We start from the raw sequence: 20,059 nt of genomic DNA, 5'->3' as shown, positions 1-20,059 counted from the left end.
TTCTGGAAGTACGGGGAGGTGGGAGAGGTCTCCTTTGTTTTAACAGTTGATTGTTGTTTAGTTCTCTGTGCCTTTGGATGTACTGTATTTAAATAGATTTGTTAAGTCCTGTATTAATTGCTACTTAGGTTACCTTTTGAAACACTATCCTACTACACACTCTGATTCAGTCATCCCAGAATACGGCCCTAAAACATTTTTTTCTGCATGTTTTTTTTTCTGCATGTTTTTATAAAATAAGCTTTGTTTTTAATACAAATATATGTCTTAGGGATGAAAGACTTGAAAGTTGAAGAAGACATCTCGTTGAAGGTGTTACCTATTTTACCTGCCCTTAATTGTGCCCTGCTAGAAGCAAAGAAATCATTTACTGAAGAAGGAATCTGTCCAAACACCTCAGTAAAGCGTAATCTCCAGGACTTGTGCAAGGCGGGTAAAAGTCCTCAGGATGGAATGAAAGAAATGGCATCCTTTGATGAAGCCCCCAGTGCTCCTGACACTGCTGGGAAGTGTCCTTTGGAGTCTCTGAGTCAGTTGAGGTCTTACCTGTCAGATCCTAGCAGTTATATTTTAGAAGTATCTGCTGCTCTGGATTTCCTTACAGAACGTCCCCAGTCTCCCTGTGTGTTAGATGGAATTTGTGATGCTGAATTTTCTTTAGTCATGACCCCAGACCCTGAATTTCTTGAATCAGAAGGAGTCAGAAAAAAAACAGAAAAAAATTCTGAAGAGGCATTAAAGGCAGGACAGGAAACGGGGATCCCAGAAGGTCTGGCATCAAATGTGAGAGTTCAGCCAAAGAGAAAAGCCAGCACACCTTCCATGGTGCAGAGCAGCAAAAGGGTGAGCTTGTGCCGTCCGCTCCCCAAAAGAACTCCCTCAGCAGCAGACAAGGCTTCCGATTCACCAACCACTCTGAAACTAGTCAAAGGCCCTTTTCCTCAGAAAAGAAAAAGAGGTAAGCAGACGCATGTATGTTATTAGCCGAGCAGTTGGTAGTTCCTGGTGCCATTAACATTGTCTGTGTATCAGTGTGGACTACGGCTTCCAGTGTCCGTTACAGGTTCCTTAGATGTGCTGGTACTGCTATAGCTTGTCTATCTGCAAGTTTGAGAAGCATTGACATAGATAGGAAAAATGTCAACATAACTTTAAAACCATGGACCCAGAGCTTTCACTTGTAATAATGCTCGAGCCCAGTTATTTCAGTACCATTCTGTGTATGGTTTGGTTTCTGAGCATCTGTGGAGATATGAGTGGAAGATGAAGCATTGGATAGGTGTAAAGGGTTAAGGTTCTTCTCTTGCACTTGTCAGACCTTGGCTCATTTTGAAGTGACCTCTGAGCACAGAGCTAGTAAGTCCTGTTCATAGCCACATGTGGCCCCAAAACAAATGGAGTGGCAGATGGAGAGCTTCTAAACCACTGACTCGGTGAAAGGGTAGGCAGATGGCTCAGCACTCATGCACACACCTCCTGTGCCCTGCTAAGAGTGAGCTCTGCCAGAAGGCCAAGGGTAAGCCTGACAGATACCAGCTGTGGCCCCAGACCAGGATAAATGGTTTCCGTAGTCAGTCTTGGAGCAGATTTCACATGCCTTTTGAAATAGATTCCAAACTCTAACTTTGGGTTTTGGGCCACAGCCAGCAGTGCTTGGGTTCCTCCTGGCTCTGTGCCAGGAATTACTGCTGGCGGTGTTCAGAGAACCGTATGGGATGCTGGGGAACCAACCTGGGTTCTCTCTGGCTCCAACTTTCAAAAAGTATTTAATCTAGCTGTCTAATAGGTTCTAACTGTTTTCTGCTCTATTGTCTGATTTAAAAAGGATTCTGGCCACAGCCCTTTGAATTTAGTCTGTAACCCTCTGGTGGATCACTGCTTACAGCTTACTGCTTCTGCTCTTGGCTGTCTTGTTGATTTCTTTCTCCATTTACTCTTAAATATTTTTCTGCTTTGTCTTGATGCTAAAGTTTTGTCTTGATGTTTTGTCTCAGTTTTGTCTTGATACTAAAAATTATAGGAACTTAAAATCAAAAAATGGTCTGGAATGACAGTTCAGCTGGTAGGACCTTTGTCTTGCACGTTTGCTGACCTGAGTTCGATCCTGGAGTTGTCTAAGTGCAGAGCCAGAAGTAAGCCTGAGCACTACTGGGTGTGGCCCAAAATCTAAACACTATCGAAATTTCTAGAATGGAATGCTTTTTTGGTTTTTGTTTGTTTGTTTATTTCACGCCAGTGTGTGCTTCTTTAGTACTCTTAAACTGGAGAAGAGAATGGCAAATGTTGAAGAAAAGGTTTTTGAGGGGCCACACATTACCCCGTGGATAGCACCTTTAGCTGTGGCCTTCCTTCCATAGAGGCACAGTGTCTCGAGGAGCAATTAGAGTAGACTAGGAAGCTCGATCTAGTAAAGACTTTCTTCAGTGTACCTTTCTTCTCTTAAAATAGTTCTCAGGCGGTATTAACATTTAAATATTTAATGAATAGTGAAATGAAGTGTATATAAGGTGGATCTTTGTCAACAGTCTTGTTAGTTTTTTTTGTGTGTGTGTGTGGGAATTGTGTTGTATTATACAGCTTTATTTGCCATGATAGTCAAGAAAAATGATAGTTTTTTTGATAGAAAGTAGCCTGATCCTTTGCAAGTTCCTTTCATTATATTTGTGTGAAATCTGTTTTGTTTTTAAAACATTGCATAATAAAAAGTCCCAGATTTTGTATTTTATTTTGCATTACTTCGATTACCCAGAGGATGAAAGAAATGAAAATGATGCTAATAAACATCAGAGCTCCTGATCCCTTACAAAACATTGTCTTTTCTCCATCAGGTGCTGAAGTACTGACGGCACAGTTTGTACAGACAGCAAGAGTGGACAGGAAAGACCAAGATGATCCCATTTCTAAAGCTGTGCCAGCGGTAGCAAATGCTAAAAGAGCAAGGAAGCAAGATAAATCATTAGTCACGGCTTTTATAAGGACGAAGCTACCTGTGCAGAAATCTTCACAGAAGCAGAGGATAAATACAGTGAGAGGCAACCAGAATCCCAGATTCATGAAGCCCCCACCACCTGGTAAGGAACACTCTGCCCAGAATGTTAGACACCATCATCAATAAAGAGAATAAACAAAAAAGAAAATACTGTTGAAATCGACAAATAATTCTTGGCTATATTCTTTAGCTTTCCTGTTACAAGTGGAATAGCACCTTTGTTTTGAGTTTATAAAGCCTAATATATTTAATCTACAAGAGTTAAAGTGACCTTTTTAAATGTAGAAGTAAGTAGTATCTGGCAGTGTTTTTCTGAACAATAATCAGTTATAAAAGATTATAAGTTGATTTGTCCAAAAAGGAATTATAAACAGATAGTTTAAAAACTGTCATACAGGGGGCCAGAGAGAGAGTATACAGAAGGTAGGGTGTCTTGCACTCGGCCGGCCCAGGTTCAATCCCTGGCATCCCGTATGGTCCTCCTAGCACCACCAGAAGTAACCCCTGAGCATCCCTGGGTGTGGCCCCAAAATAAAACACCCTGTCAAACAGAGTCCTGCATTTGAATTTTGTTTTTGTTTTTGTTTTTGCTTTTTGGGTCACACCCAGGGATGCTCAGGGGTTACTCCTGGCTTTGCACTCCGGAACTACTCCTGGCAGTGCTTGGGGGACCATTTGGGATGCCGGGGATCGAACCTGGGTCGGCCGCGTGCAAGGCAAACGCCCTCCCCGCTGTGCTGTCGCTCCGGCCCCGGGAAGATTTGGATCTTTCTTTCTTTCTTTTTTTTTTTTTTTTTGGGTCACACCAAGCAATGCACAGGGGTTACTCCTGGCGGTGCTCAGGGGACCCTATGGGATGCTGGGAATCGAACCCGGCTCGGCTGTGTGCAAGGCAAACGCCCTGCCCGCTGTGCTATCGCTCCAGCCCCCTTGTTTTTGTTTTTGTTTTAACCTCCCGAGCAGTGCTAAGCTGGGCAGTTGGCAGCTCTCTGGGCTGGCTTGCAGTGCTCTGGCCACCAATGTGTTGCTCAAGACTTGTGGTGTCAGACCACCAGGGCCACTCCACCCTGGCAGTACAGGGGGTGGGTCCAGGGAGGGTGGGCCACACCCACCTGTGCTCATGACTTACTCCTAGTTCTGTGCTCAGGGATCACCCCTGGCAGTGTAAAGGGGGATATATGCAGTTCTGTGGACAAAACCAGGAGCTTTCTGTGTGCGAGGCAAATGCCTTAACCCCTGAACCCTCTCTGGCCCACTGTATTTGATTTTGAAAGGTATTAAACTTCAGGGTAGTAGGGTGTGGCCACACCTGGGGATACTTAATGGCTGTCCATGGTTCTGTGTTCAGGGGTGCCTATCTAGCAGTGCTCTGGTGAGGGATCAATCCAGAGTCAGCCCTGTGCCATTCAAGTACCTTATCCCTATACTTTTTTTTTTTTTTTTTTGCTTTTTGGGTCACACCCGGCGATGCACAGGGGTTACTCCTGGCTCTGCACTCAGGAATTACTCCTGGCGGTGCTCAGGGGACCATATGGGATGCTGGGATTTGAACCCAGGTTGGCCAAGTGCAAGGCAAACGCCCTACCAGCTGTGCTATCACTCCAGCCCCCCCTTATCCCTATACTTTTAGGACCACTTGCTTTGGTCCTAAAAAGCATTACTTTATTTTTATTATTATTATTATTGGGCTGGAGTGATAGCACAGCGGTTGGGCATTCGCCTTTCATGCGAGAGGGGAGCCCGGCAAGCTACCGAGAGTATGGAGCCCGCACGGCAGAGCCTGGCAAGCTACCCGTGTGTATTGGATATGCCAAAAACAGTAACAATAAGTCTCTCAAAGAGAGACGCGTTACTGTTGCCCGCTCGAACAAATCGATGAGCAATGGGGAGCAGTGACAGTGATGATGATGATGATGATGATGATGATGATGATGATGATGATGATGATGATAATGATTAGTGGGAGGGCTGCATCTGGCTCAGGGAGTACTCTTGGCTCTGCACTTGGAGTTACTCCTGGTGGTATTTGGCATGCCAGAGATATGGGATGCTGAGGATTGAACTGGGTCATACAGTGACCCAACACCCGTCCCTCCACTAGTGTACATTTCTTACCACCAGTGTCCCTAGTTTCCCTCCCACCATCCCCCTAATGCCTTCCCCCATCTCTCCCCCAAGAGGTAGGCGCCTTTCTTCTTTCTCTTCTTTTGTCCATTATGATTTATAATACAGGTACCATGAGGTCATCATGTTTATTCAGGGAGTTCAGTATTTTTATTAGAAACACACAGCTGGAATAACATTTTTAACTTGGTGGCAGCCTTGGGGATGTGACTGGTGAGGCTTCCAGAAATGCAGGGAGGTGGGGGGAGGGAGCCCATGCCAACTCCCAAGAGAAGCCTGGAGATTTCAGTCACAAAATCTGCATACTCAAATTTTCAGCAGATTAATATCTCGGTGAGTGCAGCTGGGAGCATGGAAGCAATTTTGGATTGTGGAAGCAGGCCACTGCTGGGGGCTGTTTGGACGGGCCCCCGTCCAATGTACCTCAAGTTTGTTTAGCCTTGTGTGGGTCCAAGATTAACTGCTGGCTTTTGATCTCTTTTGAGATTTATTTATGGGTCTCTGGAGCAAGGCTGGTGGAAAAGCTTACACGGTAGAAGAGGTTCATGAGAGTGACTTCCAGGGCTTCAGGCGTACAGAGAAATGGGGAGAGGTAGCCCATCCCGACTCAGAGAAAGCCTGAAGAGAGATTTCAGTAACAAAACCCCACATACTGAATAATTTAGCAGATTAATATATCTGTGAGGTCTGTACCAGGACAGTGGAGTCTGGCCAGGGGCATGGTATGATTTTGGATTGTTGGAGCAAGCGGCTGCTGGAGTCGGGGTGGGGACACCAGGCTCACACGCCTGCCTCTGATGTACTCCAGTCTGTTCAGCCTCGTGCAGCTCCAGGAAGATGTGCTGCATGTTTTTGATCTATTTCAAGATTTACTTATGAGTGTTTGTGGGTGTGGCTCCTGCATACCTAAATTTTGGTGGTTTAATTTATCGTAAAACTTGGCCCTAAGATGTTGGAGTCCAGCCACAGGCACAGTGACAACTTTGGGGTGTCTGGAGCCCGAGGGCCCCCCATCAGGCTGCTGATGCTCTCACCTGTCAGATCCAGGCTGACCTGCTGGGGTGCAGTGCCCGATGGGCCTCAGCGGTGATGGCCGCAGTGACCCCGGGGTCAGGGCAGCTACCTGGGCACTCTGGGAGAGCCGCAGCCACCAGGCCAGCAGAACCTGGCCAGAGGGCACATTCTCTAGATGTCCTTGGGGCACCACAAGGGCACTGCAAGTGCTCTCATCGTAGGAGCAACGGTGCACTTCAGGGCTGACTGCCCACAGAGACTTGGGGCACTGCAGCAGGAGCCTCAGGAGCAGCAATGGAAATTTTTAGTCTTGGCACAGCTTCTGGGCTCAGAGTGGGTGCCTGGCCGGCCAGGAGTTTCTGAGGCTGCCCAGCTGCCCAAGCCAGTTGTTCATGCAGAAACCTGGGCGTTAGTTTTTTTTTTGTTGTTGTTGTTGTTTTGCTTTTTGGGTCACACCTGGCGATGCACAGGGGTTACTCCTGGCTCTGCACTCAGGAATTACTCCTGGCGGTGCTCAGGGGACCACATGGGATGCTGGGATTTGAACCCAGGTCGGCCGCGTGCAAGGCAAACGCCCTACCCGCTATGCTATCACTCCAGCCCCTGGGCGTTAGTTTTAGGTGCCAGCCTGGCCTTGAAAAGTGCCGTTTTAAAATTTACACAACTCATTCCCATGAAATTAGAGTTTCTGTGCCATCGTGCCCCACAGTTCTGTTCTCAGAGCTGCCGCTGCTCTGCCCATTCAGCCCTTGCATCCATGCCACTGTCATCTCAGCTTGCTCTCTTCTGAGTTTATGCTGAATTTTATGACTGAATCGGGAGGGTGCTACAACTGAGTCAGGTCCCACTGAGTCAGGCAGTTACTCGGGCTCTCCCCCTCAGACTCATGAGGCCAGCTCCCTAGCCCGTTTGGGAAAACTTCTGAAAGGACCATCATCCTGAAGCTTTTAGTGTTGGAGGCTGGCATCCCTTCCAAATGTTACTCTTCTGATTCTCTTTTGAAGTTCTCCTGTGTTTCCATATGCCTCTCTTTGTTTTCCGACACGTCCCTTCCCTGCTGAACATGGCCTCCTATTCTTTCTCACGTACATATTCTTTATTCATGTAACCAGATTCTGCTAGCAAAATCCTGCCTCAGCACTACAGTTTTCCTGATGCTCTCTGGTCTTCACTGATGTCTTTCTTTCAAGTTTCTGAGAGCAATGAAGTTAATCCATATGGTATTCCCACCATTTGATGTATCTTGGCTCTGTTTTTCCAAGTAGTTTGTAAATAGAAGTATAGATCTACACAAAATGCCTTGTATTCTTGGCTGTCTCTTGAATTCTATTCACTGAGTTGGTGTTCAGATATTTGTAAGCTGAAAAACTTAGTTTAGTATTATCATAAAAGTAAATTTCAAGTACGAGAGTTTGCAAAAATGCATACTTAAAAGTAGTATGATTTGTATTACAAAATGTGTGTGTATATAGTATGTCATAAGCAACATCTCAACTTACATTTTCCCTACCATTTCTCAATCTTCTATGCGCATCTTTTTCATTTCTTTTCCTTGAAATACCAAAGTGTCAGAAAAGTCATATGATTTTATTACTGAAACTGATGTCTTTCTGTCCTTTGGAAAAATATGAGTATGAGTGCAGTCTTCCTGTTTGGGGTGAAGGTGCCTTCCTCCGTACTGTTGCAGATGCCAGGGGCTGCTCAGACTGGGTGGTTCAGTGGGAGGCAGCGCTGGGCCTTCTGTGGGGCTTCTGGGATGTGGTGTGCTGGGGTCCCACAGAGGTTCTGGTGCAGGCTCCTCCTCTGCCTCTCAGTGTACTTTTTATTAACTGCTTTGTTTTTAGAAATTCTGTTACTTTATCATTGTCTGCTCTTCCCTGTATTTCTTTTTTGGGTTGGGGGACACATACAGCAGTGATCAGGGGCCCTTCCTGGGTCTGCTCAGGCAGTGCTCAGAACAGATACGGTGCCGGGATTTCAGCTGGGGTCAGTCGCATACAAGGTAAGTGTTTTAGCCCCCCTACGTAATCTCTCCAGCCCTTAATCTGCTTTTCTTAAATATTAATTAAAATTAATCAAGAACCTCTAACAATTTAGTAACTTACTTTTTGACCTTACACATAACTGATACTCTGTTTATGTGGTCTGGAAGCTAGGGCGGAGAGAAAGCCCGGGTTAAGGCACTTCCCGTGCGTGCACCTGAGCCCTGCCAGGAGCTAACCCTGAGTGCTGCTGGGTGTGGCCCAAGCCCACCCCCACAAAGGATGTAGAAGCAGTAACATGAACAAAGATAGAATGGAATTAGCATCAGTCTCAGTTCCAAAAAGTAAATTTCATTATGCTAATATACCTGTGCCCAAAATAATGATTCTTTACTTTTAGGTGACTTTCTTCAACCGACCCTTGGGGTTTGTTTGTTGTTGTTGTTTTTTTTTTTCAATCATTTTTTTTTTTATCATTAATATTTTGTAATTTGGGGTGTGTGGGTGTGTGTGTTTAGGCTATATCTAATGGTGCACAGGGGACCCGGATTGATCCCTGCCATGCAAATCATTTGCCTTGCGTGCTGCCCGGGGTTCGATTCTCAGCATCCCAGATGGTCTCCCGAGCACTGCCAGGAGTAATTCTGAGTGCAGTAACCCCTGAGCATCACAAGGTGTGACCCAAAAAGCCAAAAAAAAAAAAAAAAAAGCTGAACAGTGATTGATTGGCTGATTCACCCTCCCTACTATACACATAAATCTTCATTTTATTTCATGACCTTGGAGAATTTTTTTATATGAGTTAATCATTGGCAAGTTACTAATTGATTTCAGCCCTGCTGCTGTTCATCATAAAAGTAACACATTTAACTGCTCTCTCTGTCTGCTCCCAGGAATCATTATTCTGAACTGGACTCCTCTAGGACTACATTTAAGAATGCCCTTCTGGCCCTTCTGGGACCAGGGAGAGGTGTGTGTGTGTGTGTGTGTGTGTGTGTGTGTGTGTGTGTGTGTCCGTCCCCAGGGAACTACATTTAAGAATGCCCTTCTGGGAGCTGCTGGTGGGTGGGTGGGTGTGTGCGAGCGTGTGCGTGTGCCTGTCAGATTCCCAGGGAACTACATTTAGGAATGCCCTTCTGGAACCAGGGAGTTGCTGCTGCTGTGTGTGTGTGTGTGTGTGTGTGTGTGTGTGTGCACGCGCGCGCGCGCGCGCACTCGCCCTTCTGAAGAGCCCCTGTTGGAGCTTTTCAAGCTAGCCCTGGAGGCCTTGAGCTTCCCCACACTGGTCCTGATGGCCTGAACCAAGCATGGAGCCATTCTGTTCTACCCAGTTGGCAGAGTATTGCTCACATTGCCCTTGGGACCCTGAACACTAGGCCACTCCCCATCCACCCATCCTACTATGTCAAAAAAAAAAAATTGTTTTGGGGTTGGAGAGATAGTTCATCAGGTGGGTGCTTGCCTTACATGTGGCCAATCAGAGTTTGATGCCTGACACCACACATGGTTCCCCAAGCCCTTCCAGGAGTTATCCCTGACCACAGGGCCAGGAATAAGTCCTGAGCACCAGTGGATGTGGCCTCCATGTAAAAATAGTGTTCTGCCAATGCTAAAAGTAAACTACTGGGAATGCCAACCTTTTTAATTAAAGCAGTGGCATGTTTTTTTTTATTATAGAAAGCACTGAAGCATTGAAAGCACTGTCATCCTGTTGTTCACCAATTTGCTCAAGTGGGCACCAGTAACATCTCCATTGAGAGACTTGTTACTGTTTTTGGCATATAGAATACGCCATGGGTAGCTTGTCAGGCTCTGCCATGCAGGCAGGATACTCTTGGTAGCTTGCCAGGCTCTCCGAGAGGGACGGAGATTTTTGCTGCTCTATTGATAAGGAGATTGCTATTTTGCAGATAGAGAAGTATTTTGAGTGTAGAAAGGAAATCTTAAAACTCTTTTGGTTTTGATCCGTACTTGCCATTGCTCTGGACTTACTACTTGCTCTGTACTCAGGAATCACTCCTGGTGGGATTTGGGGACCAATGGGGTGCCGGGGATTATACCTGGTGAGCTGCATGCAAGATAAGTGCCCTAATTGCTGTACTATCTCTCTAGCAACTAATACACACATTCTTACTACTTGTTTCTCTGGTAAGTGTGTTGCAAGAGATCTGGGAGTTGAGAGCCCTCACTGTGAGAGTAAAATTTCAGTGTGCAGACTGCAGCATCTGAGAGTTTTATGATTGTCTTTATTTTCATCAAGCCACAGTAACATGGCAAAAAATGGCTTATATGGAAAAATGCTATTTTATCTTTCTTTTCCTTTATACTGAAGCCAATGAAGAAACTGCTTCACATCTTCAGTCAGAAAGTTCATCGGACGTTCAAGCAGATGTTACAAACACAAATTCAGGTGAACCAGAAAATGTCACAGTGGCCCCCAAAGATCTCCCTGAAAACATTGTCAGCTGTGACTCCCGGGCCCTGAATATGTTAGCTGACCTAGCATTAAGCTCTGCTCCCTCTGCCCCTCCACCCTCCGGTCCCTACTCCCCCAAGTTACCACAGAATGATATTTTGAGTTCTAAAGAACATTCTTTGCGAGGTACCTCTGACCACGAATATCACAGAGGAGTCAGAAGTCCAAAAAGTGGCCTGTTGCCTGCCCTCCCCGCTGATGAGAAGAGTCTTTCTGTGTCGGACCACACTGGCTGCCGGGAGGAGGAGAGAGCGCTTTCGGGCTGCCAGGGCCCTGCTGCAGCCCTGTCGGCACTTCCTGAGGAAAGGCTGGAAACTTCCCCAGGTCAAAACTCTGTTGTTGCTGTGGAGCATTCTTACGCCCTCCTTCATGTGGAGCATTCGAAGAAGAGTTCCCAGCAGAGAGGGGTGGCTGGCCCTGGCTTCACCAAGAATGGCACAAAGGGCCCTGAAGCAGGAACTCCAGTGGGAAAAGTAATGCCTTTTCGGCATCAGCAGATCACATCTCCTCTCCTGAAACGCAAGACTAGATCGCTATCTTCCAGCCTGAGAGATTTTTGCTGCTCTCATACGGTGTTTAACTGTGAAGGGTCCTTCAAGGTCACTTTCAAGTGTGAACCAGAGTATGCGTTTGGCTTAGACAGCAAGTATACCAACAACCCATTGGAGAAAACAGTACTGCGAGCATTACACGGGTAAGGAATGGGGGGACTGTTGGGGCCAGCTTTGGGGAAGGAGGAGACTTCTCGTGTGATAGCACTGTCAGGCCGTCTTGTTTATTGATGATGAGAAATATGGGAGCAGTCTGTTGCCAGTGATCAACATGGGAAAAGTGCAAAATAACTGCAACTTTGGAAACCGCTTTTCAAACTTGAAATGCTCCTTTGAAGCCTTTGTGGTCATTGAATTAGACTATTAAAACTAGAACTTAAGGTAAATTAGTGGGCTACAGTAATAATGCTGGAAAGAAATCCATCCAGCCCAGGTTGGTCAGGTTGCTCTGAGTGAGCAGTTGAACATGTGCGGAGGGGTGGGGTCGGGGTAGTGGCCATGGTGCAGGTCGTGTCTTGGTGTCCAGCCCTCACACTTTCTGGGATTTCTGTGCCTTGGAAGTGCTTGTGCTGTAGGTCAGTGCTGCTTAGGCCTCAGGGGTGAAGTTCCCTCGCTCCGTGTCTCTGGATGGGGCCTGTGTGCCCATATTTCTAGCCTCCTCAGGGATGGACAGCTTGTGAGAAACACTTCAGTGTGGGTTTTGTCATCCCTCCATTATGATGCAGCATCTATAGTGGTTTCACATGGTTGGTGGCATATCTCAAGTGGCAGCCCCTCCTGTTAACAAGCAGCATTAGCGCAGTTTCTGCCATAGTTCCACTAGTGGAACATTTCTCATATAAGTCACTGAATTGGATCCAACTTCTTGCATTGCTCTGGTTAAAAGATCATGCTCTTGGGGTTGGAGCTCTCTGAGTGCTGACAGCGGATAAGGCACTTTCTTTGCACACAGCCGACCTTGGTTTGTTCTCCAGCATCTCATATCATCCCCTGAGCACTGCCAGGAATGATCCTTGAGCACTGAGCCAGGAGTAAGCCTTGAGTACTACCTCCAGGTGTGGCCCTCCCAAAACCAAATAAATATTCACATGAATAAGTGCATATAATTAAATCTCCAACTACTCTGAGGGGCTTTTACTAATCCGCTCAGTGTCATGGACTCCTCCAGAACTCTGCTGCCCGGCACCTGGCAGGTGGTTGCTCCCAGTGCTTAGTATCAGACCTTAGGGATTCTGGAGATTTTTCTAGAACTAAAGTTTAAAATTCTACCAAATTTTCCACAGAGTTACTTGAACCTACAGGTTTTCCCAATTATTAGGAGACACAGAAATAGAAATTAGATAGCCAGTCTCAGGAAAAGCAAGGAGATGACCATGTTGTGGAAACTTTAATTCACATAATAGGCAGACTGAGTCCAGAGAGCGTGTGGTTGGAACGAAAATATAGGATCAGGAGTCCAGAGGTCTGTGACATGCTGCTCACGCTGAGACTCTGCTTTTCAGTTCCCTTCTGTCGCAGTAATGAATGGATTCCATACTGTGTTGTTTTCATCTTTATTTATTCTTGTATATATTTGTATAATTTTCTTAAATGAAAACAAAAGCAAGGGTTAATAATGAAAACCCTTGCTTTTGCTGAGAAAATCAACTGAAATAACCAGTTTGGTGCTTTCTGTCTGCCTTAAAACCGCAGGCCCTGGAACACCAACCTCCCTGACAACGTGGAAGAAGTAAAGCTCCTACTTCATATGTGGGTGGCTCTGTTTTACAGCAGCCACAACAAAATTTTGCGGTCATCTCGAAGAGTGGTTGAACACAGCAACCCAGCAAAGTATGTGTCTATCAATAGCACAGTAGACTCTTTTGAACTCAGTGAAAGTGAGGACCCCCCTAATGTGGACACACTCTTGGAGGATAGTGTCACCCCCAGGGCTCAGACGGCTGCAGTGTTCCCCGACACTAACACGGTGCTTCCTCTCCTTAAACCACCGTCAGCCAGAGGCTTGGGACTCTGGGTCCAGAATGATCAGGAAGAAGCATTTACAAATGAGGCCCGTCCGGACACTCCACCAAGACAAAGTTTCGTCTGTTCTCGTGAAAGTGAGGTAAGTGAAGATGAGTACTGTGCTGTTACTCATGGTTGAAGAACATTTGTGTTTCGTATGTGAAATCATTACAGGGCAAGAATGGGGTTTGGAGAGAGGAAGCTTGAGGGAGGAGGGGATTCTCGAGGTGTGAAGGGTCATACCAGAAGTGACACTTGGTTTCCCTGAGTTGTAGTTCTCTACAGCCATAGTGTTGAGAAAGGTCACAGTGATTATGCGATCTGTGAGCCCACGTAAGGGTGTCACTTAACAGATTTGTGTCATTCGGGGCAAATTATTTCTTGTCTTGTAAGAGGGGTGACAAGGGGCTGTAGTGGTAGTACAGCAGGTAGGCATTTGCTTTGCACGCAGCCGACGCAGATTGGATTCCCAGCATCCCGTATGGTCCTCTGAGCACTGCCAGAAGTAATTCCTGAGTGTAGAGCCAGGAGTGACCCTTGAGCATCTTAAAAAAGAAGTTTTTTCATTTCCCTCCCACCCCCACCTGCTCCAAAAAAATTACCTTTCAAAACAACCCAGAAGGGGCTGGAGCATTTGTTTTTGTTTTTTCTGTTTTTGTTTTTGCTTTTTGGGTCACAACCGGCGATGCACAGGGGTTACTCCTGGCTCTGCACTCAGGAACCAATCCTGGCGGTGCTCAGGGGACCATATGGGATGCTAGGATTCGAACCCAGGTTGGCCTCGGGTAAGGCACTTGCCTTGCATGCGGTGAATCAGATTCAATCCCCAGCACCCCAGATGGCTCCCCTGTGGTTCCCAAGCTTACTAGGAGTGAGCCCGGAGTACTGCTGATGTGGGGGGCGGCGGGAGGAAGGCCTTTTTGGGTCAACGGGCTGAGCCTTTGTTTCACATGCATGAGGCACAGGTTTGAACTTGCTGGTACCACAAGGTCTCCTAAGCACTGCTGGGTCACCTCCAAGCACAGACCAGAGTAGCCCTGACCACTACTGGGTGTAGTCCCCCCAAATAAGAAATTTATTTTAATCATACTGAAAACGAACTTCTATAGTGCTACTATTCTGAATTATATATTAAGTGTTGATCGATGTCATTGTAGGCTTCATTTTCAAATTTTCTCAGTTACCAGTGGTCTAAGCCATTTTCCTTCCCAAAAATCCACTTGAAAGGCTAGAGAGACAGTAATGAGGGAAAGCCTTGGATGGTTTGACCCTGGTTTGATCCGTGACATCACATGGTGCCTTCCCAATACTGACAGGATGACCTGACTCACCCCAGCCCCCATGGCCCAGGCGGCACCACAGTCTGAACCACTGGTCCACTTGGCTGCCTCAGCACTGCATCCATCTTCCAGAATTAGCTTTTGCAGTTTAACTCAGGCTCGTACCTGTGTGTATATTAAAAGAGAACTCTCATTCGAGGGATTTGCCTGATATACGAATATCACAATAGAAATATCTGAAGATTAAGGAGAACAAACTGAAATCTCTCCTTGTATATAAATGTTTTTGAAACAAATTGGTGCACTTATTTTTATTTTTACTTTTATTTTATCTGAAGATTAAGGAGAACAAACTGAAATCTCTCCTTGTATATAAACGTTTTTGAAACAGATTGGTGTACTTATTTTTATTTTTACTTTTGTCATAGACAGTTGAAGAAAAAGATAAGCAGGAATCATCAGATAAACTAGAAGCCTCTAATTTTATGCTCTCTAATATTGGAAGTTCCCACACATCTCTTCCTGCTGTTCTTGGTGAAGATAGACCCTTTGAGCCACTTGACAGCACAAGAGTGGTGACTTCCACTGATGACGTCACACAAGCCACAGCCTTCGAGACGTGCGGCAGGCTCACCAGTCAGTCTGTCATCTGTGACAAGTCAGGCTACAGCACCCTAAAAACCCCGGAAAGCCAAGCCGGCCCTTTTCAGAACTCAGTGCAGACAGACGGTGATGCTCTTCAGGGCCTCATCTCGCAGAACGGCTCCTCCAAAGATTGTGAGTCTCCTTTGGAAAAGAAAGATGGCAGTACCGAGTATGTGGTAATCAATCTGGAGCCAGTCACTCTCACTTTTGAAAAACATGCGTATGTACCAATACAGACAGAAATTGTAAATAGAACTGATACTCCTGCAACATTCAATCTGGAGCTGATCAAACAAATGCCACCTTCTCCGAGTATCACAGGTCCTGTATCATTGGAGAAGGTACAGACACAAAATAATGGGGACATCGGGTCTCTGGCAGGGCCAGGACAACTAGACACTAATTTCCTTTGTGCCTTCCCATTTAGTAGAGAGCCACATGCTGAAGAAACATGTTCATCAGAGAAAGAGGTTCCTGTTGCAGGGCTCTCGTTGCCATCTGCTAATGCAGTGCTAATGGAGACATTTTCATTAGCTCAAACTTCTAAGTACTTGTTACCCAGAGAGGAAACGAACCACTCTCAGGACCTGGCTCTGCAGTCCCCGGGAGTCTTGAGCATCTCTTCAAAAGAGATAATCGTGCCTTCCCAGGTCAAAAAGGTCTCCATGCAGAATCACTCACTTAACCACGTTTCATCAGATGGTAACATTGCAGATGGTTCTTTCGAACTAAGGAATGACAACTGGTGTCTTAACAGTGAAAATGTGAATTTTGAATCAATTAATTCAGCATTTACCAAACAAAGCACTTTGTCTCTGAGCAAAGAGATCAGTTTAGAGTTATCAGAGGACGGTTCTGACATTGACCTAACTCTGACCATATCACCGCCTTCCAGCCCCAGAGAAGCACCATGTGGGAAAGTAGCCCCAAAGCAGCAGGACCTGTTCACAAACGCACACATCCAGCACATGGGTGAACAAAACAGTAAGCCTGAAGGGCCAGCTTTCAGAGAAAACAGAAAAGTGAATTCCACTTCCACATCCATGTGTCCTGCAGAGGCAGCCAAACCATTAGAAAATAAGGAGCAAGGAGGTGATCGTGTCCAGCCATTAACTGTTGTGCTTCCTCAGAAAGACAGTGCCCTTGACATTGTCAAGGAAGTTCATGTTCCCTCAGATTTTCCCTTTGGTTCTTTAATTGAAGAAGTGTCACCAGCTTCTAGTCCTGCCCCCCAGCCTCCTGCTGCAGAAACACAGCCTGCTCAGGCCAGTGTAAAATACCCATGTACAGATGGCAAGAGAAATGACAAATGCTCCCAGGTTGAGTCAGGAGATCCAGCCATAAATGAAGAAAATGTTTTTATTAGTCCTTCTCATCCAGTCGCACAACATAACGTAACTCAGGTACTAGAAACACAGCCCCCTGCCGAAATGCCTCTGCTGTTAAATAATCATCCAAAAGGAAAAGAGAGACATTTAACCCTCCCCAGTAGCACCCCTGAGGAAATTGCACCAGGTGAGCCTGATGAAGGTGTCTTTTCCTCAGAGCAGACTCAGGGTTCAGACTTAATTACCAGTCACAGCCATGACCTTAGATCTTCTCTCGAAAAGTCCAGAGATCCACTGTGGCCAATTGATGTGGAGAACAGAAACCCAGACTTAAATCATCCTGTCTTAGAGATCAGCAAGCTTCCATTTAGTCCCCAAAGGCGTCTGGAAAGTAAGACTTCAACGGACACATTGGCTTCTACAGCTGCTCCAAGTAATGGAATGCACATGTCTTCTGAACTCCAGACGAGCCCTGTGAGCATGAGGCAGACATTCTCTAGTGGGGAAGGGAATCACATAGAAGTCAGGCCCTTCAAGGTGGCCTCTGCGGATGGGGGTGATAGTGCACAGGCACATGAGTACTCAGAGAGCCCCCAAACCGCTGGCCCCTCTGATGGTGCCCTTCCCGCCAGCTTTCCACCACAGGATGTAGAGGTAGTCAGAATGGCCACTCAGCCTAAGAGTACTGAAACTGAAATTCAGTTACAATATGTCACAGATGGAGACAGCTTTGTCTCTCAGACACACACCACAGTTCCAAAGGGTGAACAAGGCACATCAGTATCTGAAACCAAAGATCCATGGAGTGCTCAGCTTGTTTTCCCATGTGCTGTTTCTTCCCCAGACAAAGCCATCTTGAGTGACACAGTGAGTAGTGAACCTCCTCCTTCCTCTGTTCCCAAATCTAGAGACACTATTTGTGGTGTATCTGAAGAGCAGACAGAAAGGAAGGGCCTTGGTGAGACACCCAGGCCCCGAGGCCACACAAGAGCCCTGAGCAGAGACTTGGATGTCAGTACGAACTCTCCCATGCACCATGAACCCTCTTCTGGAGACTCTGATGCATACTCTCCAGGTGCCGGTAGAAAACCGAAATCTGACCTGCAGGATCCCCCATGGACTCTGCGTTGTAGTCGCAGCAGAAGAAAAGAGGAGGGCAGTGCTTTCCTGCACACACGCACAAGTGATTGTGAAAACTGGGGCTACTCAAAGCAAATCCCAGGACTGGAGACTTATAGAAACGGGGACCTTGGATTAAAGAAAGATCAGTGTGGGCCAAGTTATATTCAGATCCGAGATATCCGTGGCATCCCCAGGACTTACGCTAACTTCACCATAACTAAGGAGTGCGAGGATGCTTCAGGGACACACCCACAGTATGATTTGCTCAGCCCCTGGGTAAATACATGGCAGGTGGCAGGCAGCCTCACCCAGAGTACAGTAGATCTGGAGTATCTGCGTTTTGCACATAAACTAAAACAAATGGTAAAGAACAGAGTTTCTCAACATTCTGTTCCTGCCACCAGTATCTTTCCAAAGGAATCCTCTCGAAGTGGAACTTTTCCTTTGACAAAAACATCTGAGGGCCCAGTGCTTTGTCCTATGGCCCGAAGCAGAAGTCCCCTGATGGTAACTGTCATGCACCCAGATCCCGGGCAGAGTGTGCACACCAGAGGCCACCTGCCCACCAGTGATTTGGACATTTTTCCCTTTTGGAAGGAGAGAAGTGATTTCAGTAGAAAGTTTGCCAATCCTGAGAGAAAGACTGTTTCCTTCCACCTCAACAAACTGAAATATAACAGTACTTTGAAAGACCCCCGGAATGATATTTCACTTATTCTTAATGAGTATGCCGAATTCAATAAGGTGATGGTGGGCAGCAACAGACTCATTTTCCCAGAGGGCGAGCCCAGTGTTGCTTCTGGGGACGTCTTGCTGGAAGAAATGTGCTCCTCTTTCCCAAGAAGGTGCACCTCCTACGAAGACATGATCACAGACTTGTGTGCCAGCCTGCATGTCCGACTGAAGAGCGTCATGAAAGAAGCCCATAAGAACACCTTCTTGTTTTACCTTGTGGAGACAGAAGACAAGTCGTTCTTTCTAAGAATGAAGGTATGCCAGATCTTGCTGTCTAATTTCAGTTTACATCGTAGTAGTACAGTTAGTGCTCTTGGCTTAAAACAGGACCCTGATCTGGGGTCTCAGTTTCACAACTCCATGGTTTGTGACTCTAAGGATGTGCCACTGATACTAGAAGTGGGTGGTATTCCTGAATGAATACAGTGATGGATTTTCACAGAAATTTGCCAGACATACTAAAATCCCAATGGAAACACAGTCCAAAGCCAAAATACAGATTTGAAGAAAATAGAGGCCAAAAAGATAGCTCAGGATTCCAGTGCTTTGCAGGTATCAGGACCCAAATCTGAACGCAGCACACTTGCCCCTCACCCAAACAAGCACTTCTAGGTGTAGCTCTTGACACCTCAGAAGCACTGCTAGGGTGACCCTGGAATTCCCCAACAACAGAGCCACCAACCCAATACACAGGCTGTTGGCTGGGGGTGACCACTGGGTGCCTTGATCATTTCCTGGGATAGAGACCCCTTCCTCCCACCCAACCCCAAAGAAAAATTACTTGTATGCACACACAGCTTGGGAGACTCCCAGAGTCTGTCTGTCTGTAAGTACATGTACACAGCCTCAGCCCCACCTCCCTCTATTAGTGTGGCTAGTTGAGACTCAAGGCTGCAGCTATTATATCAGTGTATTTTTACCTGGAGATACGACTCACCAGTGCTTGGCATCACAAGGCTGTCAAGGATTTGGGAAACTTGTCAGTCACAGGGCGGAGGCTTGGGAACTGAGTCCTGTCCCAACACAAACCAACTACCACTTGGTTTTCTTCGAAATCACTCCATTGGTGAGACTCAAAGCAGATCTCAGGAATTACAGTATTATTTCCAAAACATTTTGACATGTTTGCACATTAGGGGTAAACGTGTGTGTGTGTGTGTGTGTGTGTGTGTGTGTGTGTGTGTGTGTGTGTGTGTGTGTGTGTGTGTGTGTGTGTACTGTCCATTGGGGGTAAACACGTGTGTGTGTGTGTGTGTGTGTGTGTACTTTCCTATTTCAAAAGATTCAGCCTTTGGTAAGGCTGGAGCGATAGCACAGTGGGTAGGGCATTTGCCTTGCATGCAGCCGACCCAAGTTCGATTCCCAGCATCCCATATCGTTCCCTGAGCACTGTCAGGAGTAATTCCTGAGTGCATTGCTGGGTGTGACCCAAAAAGCAAAAAAAAAAAAAAAGATTCGGCCTTTGATTCTTTATGGAGATAAAATCATACAATGTTTTTTTTTGTCTTTGTTTTGTTCTGTTTTGCTTTTTGGGTCACACCAAGCAATGTTCAGGGGTTACTCCTGGCTCATGCACTCAGGAATTACTTACTCCTGGCGGTGCTCAGGGGGGCCATATCGGATGCTGGGAATCAAACCCGGGTCGGCCACATGCAAGGCGAACACCCTACCCGCTGTGCTCCAGCCCTGGTTTTTTTGTCTTTAAGTAAACTTGCACACCAGCTATTAGTGACATGTGTTTTGTGGGTGAATGATTAGTAATAAGTCAACCAGTGATATGCGATGTTAAATTACGTGCTTTTTGCTATC

The 20,059-nt window shown here is 46.3% G+C and overlaps 1 protein-coding gene across 2 annotated transcripts in view; it reads left to right on the top strand.

Annotated features, from left to right (window-relative positions):
• Nucleotides 1–20,059, top strand: part of TASOR2 (transcription activation suppressor family member 2) — a 55,302-nt gene that overhangs the window by 30,927 nt on the left and 4,316 nt on the right. The window contains exons 14-18 of one of the 2 annotated variants that reach the window (XM_055147041.1): nt 272–958; nt 2,829–3,071; nt 10,442–11,279; nt 12,829–13,240; nt 14,849–18,505. In XM_055147041.1, coding sequence (XP_055003016.1) covers nt 272–958; nt 2,829–3,071; nt 10,442–11,279; nt 12,829–13,240; nt 14,849–18,505 — 5,837 coding nt within the window. The remainder of the gene's footprint in view (nt 1–271; nt 959–2,828; nt 3,072–10,441; nt 11,280–12,828; nt 13,241–14,848; nt 18,506–20,059) is intronic. The other variant, XM_055147042.1, reaches the window with a different exon arrangement.

Source organism: Sorex araneus, chromosome 9 (genome assembly GCF_027595985.1).
Source record: "Sorex araneus isolate mSorAra2 chromosome 9, mSorAra2.pri, whole genome shotgun sequence".
Lineage (NCBI taxonomy): Eukaryota > Metazoa > Chordata > Mammalia > Eulipotyphla > Soricidae > Sorex > Sorex araneus.
This window is presented reverse-complemented; position numbering and strand designations above follow the sequence as displayed.